General features: G+C 41.7%; 1 protein-coding gene across 1 annotated transcript in view; it reads right to left on the bottom strand.

Moving 5' to 3' along the window:
• Nucleotides 1–302: 302 nt before the first annotated feature.
• hibadhb (3-hydroxyisobutyrate dehydrogenase b) overlaps nucleotides 303–16547 on the bottom strand; it is a 42282-nt gene continuing 26037 nt past the window's right edge. Inside the window, exons 5-8 of the mRNA XM_042105967.1 lie at nucleotides 7126–7259; nucleotides 6563–6639; nucleotides 5880–6036; nucleotides 303–1426 (exon numbers count right to left, since the gene is read on the bottom strand). Of these exons, the coding sequence (XP_041961901.1) occupies nucleotides 1268–1426; nucleotides 5880–6036; nucleotides 6563–6639; nucleotides 7126–7259 (527 nt within the window). The 3' untranslated portion in view covers nucleotides 303–1267. The remainder of the gene's footprint in view (nucleotides 1427–5879; nucleotides 6037–6562; nucleotides 6640–7125; nucleotides 7260–16547) is intronic.

Below are 16547 nucleotides of genomic sequence, written 5' to 3'. Positions count from 1 at the left end.
CTGTTCATTTCTCCAGTGTTGTGTGTTTGAGCATCTGTTTCTGGGTCTTCACACTGGCCAACAGTCACGCTCTGCTGACTCTGATGATATCCGTCAGCTGAACTGTCCATGAGTAACATGAGGTTGCCATAGAGATCATAAATGTCTCTATACATTACCCCTGATTCAATGAAAATCTAACTGTTTTAACTGTAGTGTGAATGTATAACTGGACTGAGTTTTAACTGTAGTGTAAATTCTTTGGATAAACGTGTCAGCCAAACACAAATGAAAACACAATAATGGAGCACAGGAAGCAGAGGGAGTTTCTCAGCTCTCTTTAATGCAAGATAGTCCCTTCATTAGGGATATACGACAGTTAATTACCGAGCTAACCACTGTCAGCCTAACTGCTAACAAGAAAAAAAAACAAATCAAACGAAAAATAAAAAATAAACAAAAGAAAAACAAATAAATCAAAAACAAGAAAAATAAACAAAACACAAAACTAAAGATGTGTGTTAGTGTGTGTGGATCAGACCAACACGCCGAGTAGTGTGAGTGTGTGTGATTGTGTGGAACAGACCAGCGCGCTGAGTAGTGTGTGTGTGTGTGTGTGTGTGTGTGTGTGTGTGTGTGTGTGTGTGTGGCGTGTGTAAGTGTAGTGAGTATAAGACCCATCTCCACAGTCAGTCCCAAGGCTTTGATGGTGCAATAACAATCCTCCTCCTCTTCCTCTTCCTTCCCGGGGAGGGAGAGTGAACAGGATGGCACTGTTTGTGGTGTGTGTGTGTGTGTGTGTGTGTGGTTGGTTCTAAGTGCAGTGGAGCCGAGTGCATCTAGAGCAAAACAACTCACAGATCCAGGAGTGCTGCGAACAGGGCATGACCACACAAGTAACATGATTCCCCAAGACAAAAAAACAAACAAATAAACAATCAATACGGAACAAATAAACCTGCTACCCACACACACACACGCCCTGCCTCCACCTCACACACACTCACCCATTCACACGTTCCGCATTCACACTCGGTTGCCCATGGAGACTCCTGACGCATACGAGTCAGACCACACCTGCATCGCTGATGTGGCGTGTGTGTGTGAGAGTATGTGAATCAGAGTGTGTGTGTGTGTGTGTGTGTGTGTGTGTGTGTGTGTGTGTGTGAGAGAGTATGTGAATGAGTGTGTTTGTGTGTGTGTCTGTATCGGTCTCAGGACAGCGTGGTGGTGTGTCGGGCATGCGTCCCGAGAGGCACAGAGTGGCGGTGAAGGCCTCTGCTGCCCCCTACTGGCTGTCCTCCTCGCGCAGGAACTGGAAGACGGAGGAGAAGTCCTTGCCGGCGTAGCCGCGCGCGCACATCATGCGGTACACCTGGTGCGCCAGCGCCCCCATGGGAACGGGAGTCCTAGTGTTCGTTGCCGTGTTCTGGGCCAGTCCAAGGTCCTAAGGGACACAACACATATTTATGTCACTGAGTGTGTGTCTGTAGGAGTAGGTGTGTTTGTGTGTGTGTGTCTGTTTGTGTGTTAAAGGAACCATATGTAAGATTGTGGCTAAAACTGGTACTGCAATCATTTTCAAATTACTGTAGAGCGGTGTATCTCCTACCCCTGGCCCCTGACTCAAGGTTGCCAACCCACATGCTGAAACACTACTGACATCGTGATTAGTAGATAGGTAGAGGGTGGCGCATCAGGCCAAAACGCAACATAACATGACTAAACACAGCATCAACATCAGTTGAGGGCTGCAACTTCACTTTTTAAATGGCAATATCCTGGCCGGACTACTGTTGTCAGTGATATAAGTATTTGAAATGAACATGATTTCTTAATGTCTAGTGACATATCAGGGCCATTTTATGAATAATTGAAATACATTTCTTACATACGGTTCCTTTAACTAACAATTATGTCGCATTCTTTTTGTCATTTTCCGAGCTGTTTTCACCAGTTCAAAGTTGCAAAAGGAACGCCCAGGGAACGCTCTCTGAAGTTCTACTGTGACTCGTCAGCTCAGTCAATCCAGAGTACTACGAGTTTGAATTTCCAAGATGGCTGCGCCCATTAACAGTAAATGTGAGCTGTATATGCTCTGTTTATTAGCACTTCTGTTGGATTTGTGTCACATTAGTTACAACAGCTAACGGTAGCCAATTGCTAACAGACGTAGCGTGTCTCGTTGGCAAACAGAACGCAAACAGCTCATATTTTTAACACTGACATGATATCACTGACGACCTCTATGGTGACATCATCCTTGTTGAGCAACGTAACCTGATACAGTCTTACACTGCACTGAATTAACTCATTTTTTCTGTTCAGGCTAAGAATCTCATCATATTGTCCTCAGGTTGCTATTAGGAATAAAGTGCCTCAATGAAATGTGTTTAACACACTGGCAGCCAAACTGGATTGTTTTAATCAAATTTGGCTAGCTGCCAGTGCATTATGCACATTTCTTAAAATCTTTATTTAATAAGGCTTGACTTTAAGTCAAAATGATTGTACAAGAAAGCGCTAGGTAAGACTCTGTATACTAAAAACAATACAACTAAATTTGTGATCTTAATAAGCTTAATAACACTGAGCAGTCTTTGCAATGTAAAGGTTAGTGAGGAGTATCCCGTTTCACTTTGGGGAGAGGGCTAGGGTTCAAGATGAAAGTATAAAGGTTGCCCACTGTAAGAAATGCGGAGGATGGTTTCCAAAATGTTGCAAATTAAGTCCTTTAATCCAATAATAGGTAATAGCAAGGTACGCAACAATACAGTAACACTAGTAGTCACACAACGATACCTTCGAAACACCAGTCAGAATGAGTCCTTTTCACACCAAAGATTTGCAATGAGACAAAACAGTTGCAGAAAGGAGTTGCAGCAGTGTGAATTAGATGTTGCATGTCGTTGCAAGCCGCCGCGAAGCATTCACCATATCTAGTCGCAGTTGCAAGGTTTTAGAATGTTGCAGCAAGTTGCTGGTTTACAGAATGCTGCAGCTCATCTCATCGCAAATCTTTGGTGTGAATAGGCCTTTAAAGATCCCATGCCATTAAAATCCCATTTTTCCTGTTGTTGTTGAAATAATAGGTCAAAATGAGTTTCGAAAGTTTGAAATCTATGTAGTGTCTGCTGTATGCAATAGCCAATGAAAGGATAAGGCAGAACAATTGAGACAATCTGGATATGCGGTCATTGATACATAGAACTCTCATATTCATGGTCCTGCCCACTTGATTGGTTCGTAACCACCCATAGAAATTCTGACAGAATCTAGATTAAGTTAGTGCATAGTTGAGTTAGTGCTACACATAGTTGCGGATGGAATGTTGTAACTTATGTGTTGCACGTACATGCTCCCTTTTAGGGGAAAGATGACTGGATATAATGTAAACCTATGGAGCTGCATCGAAGTGGGGAGTGAAAAGGGCTTATACTTACTAAATCTTTAAACAAACGTGAATAAAACGCACAAAGTAAGGTTAGTGTGAGTCATCTGTGTGTTCATGGGATTTAGGTGACCATATTGGAGTGTCACGAATGTAGGCTAGTCGCAGTCAAGCTGTCTGTTGCTGACTGTATAAGTACGGCAAGCTTAACTTTACATGTCATAGCATCAACTAAGCATAAGTCACACCTTAATTTCCTACAACTAGGTGAAATAATTGGCTATGGTATACTGAAGTTACACAGTTAGCTAGCTAGCAAGCTAACCGTTTTACATTGGAGATTATGGTAAGTGTTGGGTACGAGCTACATTTGTCCTCGGTATTGGAAACAAATTAGGTTGGTAAAGTACATAGTTTCGACATCAGTCAGTTACATATACATATTTCTTCATAACCGTTGTGTTAGTAAAATGATTGAATGTCCTGTGAACTAATAACTAGATGTAACATGTGACTACTAGCTGTCTTTCTGGCTTGTTTTCCCCTAAAAGGGGTGAAGCGCCTTTAGTATAGTATAGTATAGTATAGTATATATACTCTTTTGATCCTGTGAGGGAAATTTGGTCTCTGCATTTATCCCAATCTGTGAATTAGTGAAACACACTCAACACACAGTGAACACACAGTGAGGTGAAGCACACACTAATCCCGGTGCAGTGAGCTGCCTGCAACAACAGCGGCGCTCGGGGAGCAGTGAGGGGTTAGGTGCCTTGCTCTTCAGCCGTGCCTACTGGTCGGAGTTCGAACCGGCAACCCTCAGGTTACAAGTCCGAAGCGCTAACCAGTAGGCCACGGCTGCCCCATATGTGAGTGTGTGAGAGAGAGAGTGTGTGTGTGTGTGTGTAAGAGAGAGAGAGAGAGAGAGAGAGAGAGAGAGAGAGAGAGAGTGTGAGTGAGTGAGTGAGTGAGTGAGTGAGTGAGTGAGTGAGTGAGTGAGTGTGTGTGTGTGTGTGTGTTAGTCCATATGGCAGAACCTGTGCTATGCCTACACAAAACATCTACATTGCATCTCCTATCAAAGAAAGATGAGTTGAGGGAGAAATGGTTACAATTTATTTTTGGAGAAATACCGGAACACTGTGGTAGCTGCGTACGGCACATTTTGAAGACGATGACTTCGCTTCGTCAACTTCGGGGAGTACAGCAGGGGGTTTGCATCAAAGTTGGTATTGAAACCTGGAATTGTGCCATCACGGAGGTTGCCCAACTCGCCACCAGCCATAAGTACTTTTATTTACACAAGGAAATCCTTTTCTTTTCTTTTTTTTAAGTATGGTCTACGGTTTCGATAATCATAAAAAAATAATGCCTCTGATAGTTAAATAACTGCTTGCGAGTCCCTACGTTCGTTTCCTTTCAATAAAATTAGCATGTATGTTGTCTCTGTGAGGGCTGAGGATCTGGTATATCTCTAAAATATGACTGTTGCTATGCCTCTGCTATCAGTGAAAAACATTAAACTACAAACTGTCTCCCGCACTTTCTCCTAGCTAATGTGTCTCAAGGCAAGCCGAATCTAACCATAGTTAGCTTTTCCAAGCAAGGTAACAAGTTTTCACAATGATCACGCAGTTAAACGAAGTTAACATGTCGATTACAGAAGGGTATAGCTGTCACAATCGGTTGGATACTAGGGCTATAAATCAGATGTTTTATGTAATGTAAGTGACATGAGAAGTCGAGGGAAGTGAGTAAAGAGTTATCTGTAACCATAGATGCACTGTCCTGACTCCTGCTTGCTGCTGCACACAGGCGACTTGCTGTTACCGCCTACGTTTTTGCAGACTACCAATCAGAACAAAGCTTATTTACTAAATATTCAAGAGAAAAGCAGGCTTCTACCAGGCTTTTCAGACAATGCTAGAATAGTTTGAAATAAGCCATCTAAGGCATTTCCAACCCAAATAATGTTACAAACTCGATCAAAGGACATCAAGGATTATTACAAAATTGATGAAATATGTGTGGCATGGGATCTTTAAACAATAAAAGCGCACAAAATATATACAAAACTTTAATGAGTAGGGACACCCACTCATATCTTGGTAACTACTTTTGTGTAAATGAGCTAGCCAGCTTTTGGAGTTTACGAAAAGGAAGAGATACAATGTGGATTGTTAATTGAGTTACGGCTGGCTTTTGAAGTTACACAAGGAAGAAATCATAAATGTCGATTGTTAATTGAATCATGACGGACCTCTGTCTGCCACAGTTTCACGCTTGCTTTCCTCTGTGGCCCATTCTAGAATTGAACTAGTCGCCGTTTGGCTCGTTTCCAGGTGAGAGCCTGGCGTCAACGTAGGACCATCTGAACATCATTTGGCAAACTTGGCACTCTGCTTATTTCCTCATGAGAGCCGGCGCCAATGTAGCTTCAACATCAGAACACCAGTTAATAATTTGTGTCACTCGGACAGATTTTATAGGGTCAATAATCCTACACACACACCTTGGCCATGAGTGTGGTGCCGAAGCCGCCCTGGTAGTTGTTGGCGGAGGGTACCCCCTCCATGACCCCGGGCACTGGGTTATACGTGTCACTGGACCAGCACCGACCCGAGCTCATGTTCAGGATCTTGGCCAGCAGCTTCGGATCCAGGCCCAGTCTGGGGGTCAAAGGTCACGCATCAGCCAATCACAGATCAATAATATTGTTTCCATTAGCCAATCACAGACCAATAATATCGTTTCCATTAACCAATCATAGACCAATAATATCGTATCCATCAGCCAATCACAAATCAATAATATTGTTTCCATTAGCCAATCACAGATCAATAATATCCTATCCATCAGCCAATCACAGATCAATAATATCATATCCATTTGCCAATCTCTGATATAGTATACATTAGTCAATAACACATCAATAATAAAGTATTGATTAGCCAATCACAGATCTCTAGCCAGTACACACAGGTCAGTGATAGACCTCTGTAAGCAGTAATATATACTTTATATATTTACACAACTTCTTTAAAAAACACAGTAATGATTAATTGTAATTCTCAAGAATAGAACAATATGTAATTTATAAATGATTTATTGGGTTATAATGATTAGAGAGGGCTGGTAAGACAGTAATAGTTATAATGATTAGAGAAGGCTGAAAGGCTAAGGCTAACACCTCACCTGATGCCCAGATTCATGGTCTCTGACGTGCCAATCATCCCAATGGCCAGCAGCATGTTATTACAGATCTTAGCTGCCTAGAGACAGGCACACGCACACACACACACACACACACACACACACACGTTAGAACATTCTACAGTAAAGGATGTACACCACTGCCTTCTAAAACAAAATGAGTTCTCTTCCTTTATTTTTTCACAATATTGCAAAAAACAATTGTGAGTATGAGTGCGTGTGAGTATGTGTGCGCTTGAGAGAGAGAGTGAGAGAGTGTGTGTGTGTGCGTGTGTGAGAGTGTGTGTGTGTGCTTGAGAGAGAGAGAGAGAAAGAGATGAGTTGAGTGTGTGTGTGTGTATGGTTGTATGCAAGTGCTAGTACCAGTATATATATATATATATATATATATATATATATATATATATATATATATATATATATATATATATATATATATATATATATAGATGCGCATGTGAAATATTAATTATTGGCCTAAATGGCCCTTCATAGTCTCTGTGTGTATGTATGTGTGTAACGTGTGTGTGTGTGCGCCTACACACCTGTCCGGTGCCGACCTGACCGCAGTAGACCACGTTGGCCCCCATGCAGCTGAGCAGCTCCTTGGTTGCCGGGAACTCCTCCTCCGGCCCACCCACCATGAAGGTCAGCTTACCTGAACTGGCCGCCCCTACACCTGATACACACACGTACACGGACACAGGGACACACGCACAGGGACACACACACACACACACACACAGCGACACATGCATGCACACACACAGGGACACACACACGCACAGGGACACACGCACACACACAGGGACAAAAACACACACAGGGACAGGGACACACACACGCACGTACGCACGCGCGCGCACACACACACACACACACACACACACACACACACACACACACACACACACACACACACACACACACACACACACACACACACACACACACACACAGGGACACACGCACACACACACAAGCACACACGCACAAAGGAACACACAGAGATATTAATTCACTGTAATTGTATAAATTAACTCCAAAAATGTATGACCGTAACGTGATGCCATAGTCATGAGTCTAAATTATTAAATATTATAAAGTCTAAAAGGAAGTATTGAAGGGAAGTCACCTGTGTTAAGTGCACAGGTAAACCAATGAATTAAAGGACTTTTACTTGCTGCATGTCTGTGTGTGGACAGACTGAGACTCCAACTGCAGCATTTATAATGAACACACATAAAAAAAAAATATATAATGACAATGTTATCAAGCACTCATCAGTCACTATTCAGCCTGCTCTCTCTCTCTCTCTCTCTTTGTGTGTGTGTGTGTACACATGTTTACTCCTGTCGGGTTGGAAACTAACAGCCTGGACTTAATGACGACAGGCATAGAGGCGTGGGATATTTTTCTGCCAATGGGCAGAAACACACACACACACAGAAATCTACCCAAATCCCACAGCATGGCCTTAAATGTGGTGGGGAAGCAGCCACCATAGCAGGGTGGCATTTTCTCAAACACATTTAAAAAGCTGCACAAACAGCACCCATAAAGCAGGGACGTTTTAGAGCAGGCGTGGTTGCCAAACACACACACACACAGTGGAGAGTGAGAGAGAGTGGTGAGAAAGTCAGTCTACTCGGCTCTCAGGCCCTGAGTGCCCTTATTGTTCTGTGTGTGTGTGTGTGTGTGTGTATGTATGTGAGGAGAGGGGGCTCTACAGGAGGTCTCAAGTGTTTAGCTGATCAGCTGGATGTTTATTGGTATGAGAATGCTCAAGGGCACTTCAGCCGCTTTCTACTGGTCGGGGTTCGAACCGGCAACCCTTCGGTTACAAGTCCGAAGTGCTAACCAGTAGGCCATGGCTGCCCCCAAATATATACTTATACTTAAAATATCGATAGAGCGTTCTATGGTGATGAACCAGGGCTCCAGACTAACGTTTTGCTCTGGTTGCACTGGTGCCCCCAAATTTTTTATAGTGGCACCTTTAACTCATTGAATGCCAAGCTGTTTTCGGAAGCTTTGTCCTAGAGTGCCAGCAATCTAGACCATTGTTGATGATTTTTGTACAGCCACAGCATATTCTATGTTATAGCTATGAACACATACAATGGCTCGTTTGAAAGGTGAGACTTTAAGCTCTCAGTGGGTGCAAACCGTGTATTTCTACACGCCTCTGTTCCTGAGAAATCCCAAGCTAAACAGTGGTTAGTTTTCATCAAAATCCCTGTTAGAAATGGAGATATTGCGTCTTTTACACCTAGTGATAAACCCACAAAAATAAATGACCTGATTTTGACCTGGCGTGCATGTCACATGAATCAGTGACTGATTCGAAACAAAACGGCAACCATCAAAAGCCGAGTTAAGATCAAACGTCCAGATAAAATGTCCAGATCTTGCATTTTCATGAGTTTTCGATCGTCATATATTTTATTTCCATTCATCACAGAGTTCCCAAAATCACATAAGGTGCGTTAGAGTGTCTAGTTTCGTAATTAGAGAAAAAAAAAAAAAAAAAAAAACTTAATATTACGTTTTTGCCACTCAACGCATGGGAAGGAAAAACGTAATATTACGTTTTTGGCACTCAATGAGTTAACGTCACAATTTCAAGGTCCCCTTTTTATCGCTCTCCATATACATACACTACAATTGCGGGGTGTATCAGGAACGGGCAGGAGGAGGAGTACAGGAGCCTGGTGGAGGACTTTGTGCAATGGTGCAAACTCAATCATCTCCAACTCAACACTTCAAAGACCAAGGAGATGGTGGTGGATTTCCGCAGATCTAAGCCCACTCTGCTACCAGTCTCCATTGATGGGGTCAATGTCAAGGTGGTAAGCACCTACAAGTACCTGGGTCTCCACCTGGACAATAAACTGGACTGGTCAGCCAACACTGACGCACTCTACAAGGGCAGAGCAGGCTGTACTTCCTGAGGAGGCTGCGCTCCTTCAATGTGTGCAGCAAGCTCCTCAGGATGTGAGGCTCTGTAGTGGGAGCTGAACTGGAGTGCATCACTTCAATATCTGACAGAAGGACCCTGAACAAACTGATCAACATCTTGGACAATGAGTGTCATCCACTCCACAGCACTATTGTTAACCAGAAGAGCCTGATCAGCTGGAGACTTCGCTCATTGACTTGCACAACAGACAGACTGAGGAAGTCATTCATCCCCAGGGCCATTGAACTGTTTAATGCATCACTTAAGGGAAGAGGAGAAATAAGACTTCTCCGCATAATCTGTCTGCCTCTTCACCACCTCCAATGTCTTGAACTGTCTGTCCACTAGTCACTTTACATTTGTCTTCTGCCTCACTGTTTGTGTGCTGTATTAGCACATATGCACAACCCCTCCCTCCATGCCACATACCTTTCTTAATATAGTTATTTATATACAGCGGAGAAAATAAGTATTGAACACATCAACATTTTTTTCAGTAAGTACAAAAGTACTTCCAGAGAGGCTATTCGCATGAAATGTTCTACAGACATTAGTATTAACTTAGGTAATCCACACATATTAAAAAATCCAAACATTAATGTCCCTAAGTAGAGTTATGAGTAAAAAAGTGGAATGGCACAGAGAAAAAGTATTGAACACACTAAGAATAAACAGTACACAAAGGCAAGGAACGGCAAGGAACGAGCTGGAATCTATACATAGTTAGAGAGTAATTATCCCTCCTATCTGTGCTAATTAATGTAAGCTGGGTTAGTACATATTGATGAGCTATAAAAAGGTTTTTCGTTACCAAGTTGTCACACAAGAAACATGTCATGATGGGTAAAAGCAATAAGATCTTCCAAGACCTTTGCAACATTATTGTTTGTATTGTTTGCTACACAACATTTGGACAAGCCTATGAAATACTAAGAGAATGTATTCTGGTCAGAGCAAAATTGAACTCTTTGGATGTCATACCACACACCATATTTGGAGGAGAAATGGCACTGTGCATCACCCTAAAAATACCATACCAACAGTGAAGTTTGGAGGTGGAGGCATCACGGTGTGGGGCTGTTTTTCATCTCATGGTACTGGCAGACTTCATACAGTTGAAGAAATGATGAATGGAGCCATTTTTTTCTGGGAGAATCTTGCCATCCACCAGAACAATGAGGATGAGACATGGCTAGACCTTCTAGCAGGACAATGATCCAAAGCATTCAGCAAAGGAAACTCAATTGGTTTCAGAGAAAGGAAAGGCCCGGACTTAAATCCAATTGAACAGTTTTGGAAGTTACCTAAAGATCAGGATTTACAAGAGGGACCCTGGAATCTTCAATATTAAAAGACTATCTGTTTAAAAGAATGGGCCAAAATCACACCTGAATACTGTGACTGATTAGTTTTAGTTCTTCTTGAAACAGCACCCCCAAGCTTTCACTTTTTAAATGCCCCTCCAGTTCTTCTTGAAACAGCGCCCCCAAGCTTTCACTTTTTAAATGCCTCTCCAGTTCTTCTTAAAACAGCGCCCCCAAGCTTTCACTTTTTAAATGCCTCTCCAGTTCTTCTTAAAACAGCGCCCCCAAGCTTTCACTTTTTAAATGCCTCTCCAGTTGGCAGGAGAGGAGGTAGTATTGCTTCTTTGTTTAAAGATACATTTGAATGCAAACAAATCTCACTTGGAGAGTTTAATTCATTTGAATATCTCTGTACTGTGATGAAAAGCACTCCTAAAGTGTTGCTAGTTTTTATGTATAGACCCCCAAAATACTGTCCACATTTTATTAATGATTTTTCTGAGATGCTGTCAGTTATTTCTACAGATTTTGATTCCTTCATTATATCTGGTAATTTTAAGATTCACATTATCAGTCCTAACTGACCCCACTCATATTCAAGGTCATTATTCTGATCATTTTTGTGTTTTCTTTGATGGGCTGATCTCTCCTCACCCAAATTCAATCCAAAACTGTCAATAAGAGGTACATTAGCCATAGCTATGACACCAAGTCTAACAACTAAGTGTGTGGAAGACCATTTTACTCACTTTAACTCTAATATGGTCAGGGTCCTTGACCTTATAGCCTATACCTAACCATTCTAATGTGGTTCTCCACACTTTTTTTTAACGCGAGAGCTCATAGACCAGTTGTACATTTTGATTATGTTATCATGTAGGGCAGCTAATTAAACAACGATGCCTGGAATGCGTCAATAGAATGTGTTACTTTTTTATGTGTTGGATGGTGGGGTTACGCGAGTCGAGTCAGGATGTAGAAGGTGGTCCGCTGGGAAAAAAGTTTGGCAACCGCTGACCTAGCCTATACTTCAACGAAACTAACACGCCAGATATTCTGGCTGCCCGCAGGAAATCACGTGTATTGTGTGTAGCTTTTTAATGAAAACATAGCCTATTATAGAGTTTACAAATGATTTCCTTTAATTTCACGTTTCCATATCATTATAACCCGATTCGAAATTATGTATTATTTATTAATTAATTAGAGTATTAATTAATTAATCATTTTTAACTCCTTTCCGCCATTGCCCTTTTCATTTCGCGTACCCCCTAGTGGCAGCCCGTGTACCACCAGGGGTACGCGTACCACAGTTTGGGAAACCCTGCCTTATAGCACCTGCCAGGGTTAAAAAGACTTCCAGTAAACCTAAAGCACCATAGAGGAATATCACAACAGTAGCAAATCAGAAGAGAAAATGTAGGAAAGCTGAACGTAAATGGAGAAACACTAAAATTCAGATTAACTATGACCTCTATTAAAAGAGACTCCACACTTTACCAGCTTACATTAACAACTCCCGTGCTCTGTTTGCCATTGTTGATAAGTTAAATTCCCCAACAGAGCTACCTCAAGATTTCATGTCATGTCAACTAAAAAATGTACTAAAAAAGAATGCTTCTTTTTTTCCATCACAAAATGGAAAATATTAGAGTAAGGATTAGCTCCACCCTGCCATGCAGTGACAGTAATATCTACACCACATAGGCCTAGACAAAATGTAGCCTCCTTATCTGAATTGACGGCTATTGATTGCCAAACCCTTGAAAAAACTGTGCTGCAACTTAGTTTTTCAGCTGTTTGGCATTTGAGCTTTTGCAAATTGTGAATGGTTCTCTTACCTCAGGCATTTTCCCAGCAGCACTTAAGACTGCAGTTATCAAACGTCTCTTGAAAAACAAAAAACCTAGATTAATCTATACTTTACAATTACAGGCCTATTTCAAACCTCCCCTTTATAGGCAAGGTTACTGAGAAAGTAGTTTTCAACCAAATCAATAAATACTCATATATGAATGGCTTCTATGACAACCTCCAGTCAGGCTTTTGCCAACATCATAATACTGAAACTGCCCAAGTTAAGGTCTTAAATGACATTCGCCTTAATGCAGACTGGTAAAATAACTGTCCTGGTACTGCTAGATCTTACTGCAACTTTTGACACAGTTGATCATAAAATACTGCTCGACAGATTAGAAAACTGTTTTGGACTCTCAATGGTTCAAGTCCTACCTATGAGACAGGGATTACTTTGTTTCTATCAGCACCTATGTATCAGAGAAAACCACCATGCCATACAGGGTCCCACAGGGATCTATTCTTGGGCCCCTTTGGTTTAACCTGTACATGCTTCCTCTTAGCCAAATCTTTCAAGAGTACAAGGTAGCTTATCATAGCTATGCAGATGACACCCAGGTCTATCTTGCTCTCTCACCTAATTCACCCTCGATTTCCCAATGTTAATGACAAATTTCTCTGGAAGCTAATATTCGATGGTAGCTTCATTAGGTTGCTAACTGACTAACTTTATATCGTCAGTGTAACATAACCAACTGGTACACGTTACTTGTTAAAACCAGAGCCATATAAAAGGTAGAGTTGCGACAACTCCACTGACGCTAATGTTCCATTTTTTTCCAACAATGGCAGCTAATGGAAGCCTCAAATAGTTCTCGGAAGTTAACAATTAATAATAGCAGCAGTGCAGTTACAGCAGTATAGACTGCATGTTTGTAGCCAACATTTCAGACTCAGATGTACATTCCTTTGCCTCATCCAAATAATAATAATAACAGTAATAGTAGTAAAGTAATAGTAGGCTATCAATAGCCTAATTATAATAATAAACGATTGATGTATCGACTATGACTTTTCTGCTGCTCAGTCTTTATCAGTTCCTCATCAAATAAATTAAAAGAGGCTAAAAGCCCAATAAATGTGCCACACTAATAGCCGAATATAAGATAACCCTTGCCTATCCCATTTCAATTAGGCAGCACTACACCACCACGAACAAGCTGTCATTAAGTTTTTGCGTTTAGGAGGCCTACAACTTTTATGACGTGACGTTTCTTGGGAATTTAGCTTCAACATCACGTGAAGTTGTAACGTATGCGCAATGCTCATCTAGGCTATGGATTTAAGTGGCTTAAAGGCAGCAAAAGTGGGATATAGTGCAACTGCTTCCCCAAAACAATTCCTCCATAACTGTGTATTTAATTGTTTGATATGTGGATAACTTTCAGTGGACTAAACAAAAGGTGAGGATTTTGTTATCACAAGGCTAGCTGGTTCGTTATATGGCGAAGCATATAGCCAACTTTGTTGTTAACATTGTTGGTAACCGTCATGGAATTTAACCATAACATATAGATACAAGAACCACAACACGTAGTATGGCTTTGCCCACAAACTCTGGTACCAAGAGGAGAGCCTGCTAATGTAAGGAAGAATTCCTCACACCATCAGTCTCTGACTCTGCAGCCCAAAAGCTGTGTCTTTTATTGTACAGATGCACACAGAAAATAGGAAGCAAGACATGGCGACTTCATTGTGACATACTCTTATCTCACCCACACAGACAGGGTGCAGTTCCTGTCTGCCTGGGTGCACACTTCTTAGAACTCAGCACAACAACATTTAACTTGAACTCTCTGTTCTTAGAACTCAGCACAACAATATTTCTGCTTACACAAATGGTTATACAATGATAATAATAATTTCCTTACAGTAACGTAAACATTTCTTCAGTTAGGAGCAGTAGCCTACTGTTTTTTTTATGTTGCATTCATTTTCATTGGCAAAAGCTAGCCTAATATGCATGAGAACCTATATAGATTTGAGGGAGCTGCAGCTGTTAGCATCAGCATAGGGTTGGGCGATGGGGGGGGGGTTGGGTAGTAAAACCTAATTAATTACTATATGTCTACAGAAATACATTTATAATTTTCTACATAAAAAAAAAGATATTATATAGGCTATACGGCCTGATGAAAGAGGACAGCTAAGAGAGACATACTGACCAGGCTACCAAAGTTGTGTGGAATATCTGCTCCAAGAAAATCGTCGTGAAAGACGGATAGACAATCAATCTGAACACTTGCGTGTGCACCAACCAGCGGAATATTACATATTGCCAGCCTTCGTTGGGCCTAGCAAAAAAGCTACTTAAGACTACTATCGTGGTCACTCATTTAAAATCTTCAGTAGTACGCTATGCAGCATCCCACGTTATCAGGCTACCGTCTATGCTGACTATGAGGGCGGCGGGAAGTGAAAGTAAAGGGCTGCGAGATCTCGCGCAGTCCAGGCTATAGGAGGGCGAAGTAAAAAAACATTTACAAATAACGATTACCACTCCGCTGCTGTCTGGGACTTTTGCTAAATGCATGAAATACAAGCCTTACAGTGAAAGACGGATAGGCTACCTTCTGATCCTATAATTAACGAAAGAAATGGTTTATTTTAACACAGAGGAGAAGGACGCATTTGGCGCTCGCTGTAGCCTCACAAAAATATTTGAGCGCTAGAATTTCCTAGTCGTAGCCTAACCATAATAATTCAATAGGCTATAGGCCTGCGAGACATGAAGGCTACAAAAAGACAATTACACATTCACGTCACAGTCAGGAATTATTTGAATAAGACGGTAGACTAATAAGTCTTTTATTTTACAAGACGGTAGACTGATACTTAATAACTGTTTGGCTGACAGCCTTTAAAGTAGGCTCAATTTCATTTCCAGGGAAAGGTTTTTTTTAAATATTTTAGCCTGTTACAGCAGGAATTAGTGACTGGCATGTGGGGGCGTGGCATCACGATGGTTGCTTTCCATCGTGATGTCTGTCAACCATTAGCCTAGAAATCTAGACGCACCCCTAGCGGCTGCCAGGGCTAGTCTAGCAACTCTGTTGGCTTGTGAGCTCCAGAAATCGAAACTGAATCAGGCCAATGAAATCGTATAGAGTCGTTAGGTGGGCTTAACATAATGATTGATGGCAGAGTTGCAACGGTTTGGCTTGAATTCCCTGCTACTTGAAAACAAATAAGATGGATGTTGCTGTTGGCGAACAGTGTGACACGAGTCAAGCTTTTATTAAGTTGGCAAACGTTTGAACTAGCCAACTAGCTCCGATGGTGGGAAACGCATGGGACTCATAGCGCTGCCGCTGTCCTATTGCGTGCAGAGGGAATTTGAAAGACAACTGATTATCCCGCCCCTCGGACTGAGCACTGCGAACGGTGAGTGTCCAGACTCTACATTTTAATGTGGGTCTGGCTCGTCAGGCTAGTCAACCATCACAATGGACGATGATATCGTCTATCGGCACAACCCTACATCAGCACGGTCATATTAACACAGCAGGCACTAGCCCAGTGAAGGATTGTGTAAACCCCATCCCCAGAAACCAGTTTCAAACCAAGCTTGCGCTGATATGATGCATGAACACTGATCAAATTGCTATTTTCTGACAGGATGAGCACAACCATGCAGGTTCTCTGAATCTCAAGTTCTTTAGCCTAGCATCTTAATGCTGTATTCACAGCACGGTGAATGACAAACAGTGACAAAATGCTGTTGTTTATGAGTTCATAGCCTGGTTATTTATCAAGGACTATATCATGTTTTATATGTTATTATGATCACTCGCATCGCATTACCATGGGGTTACTGTGTAGGTATGGTTAACTTAACATGCCC

The sequence above is a fragment of the Alosa sapidissima genome, chromosome 10, assembly GCF_018492685.1.
Source record: "Alosa sapidissima isolate fAloSap1 chromosome 10, fAloSap1.pri, whole genome shotgun sequence".
NCBI classification, from domain to species: Eukaryota; Metazoa; Chordata; class Actinopteri; order Clupeiformes; family Clupeidae; genus Alosa; species Alosa sapidissima.
Note: the sequence above shows the minus strand (reverse complement) of the source record. Positions and strands in the feature narration are given on the sequence as shown.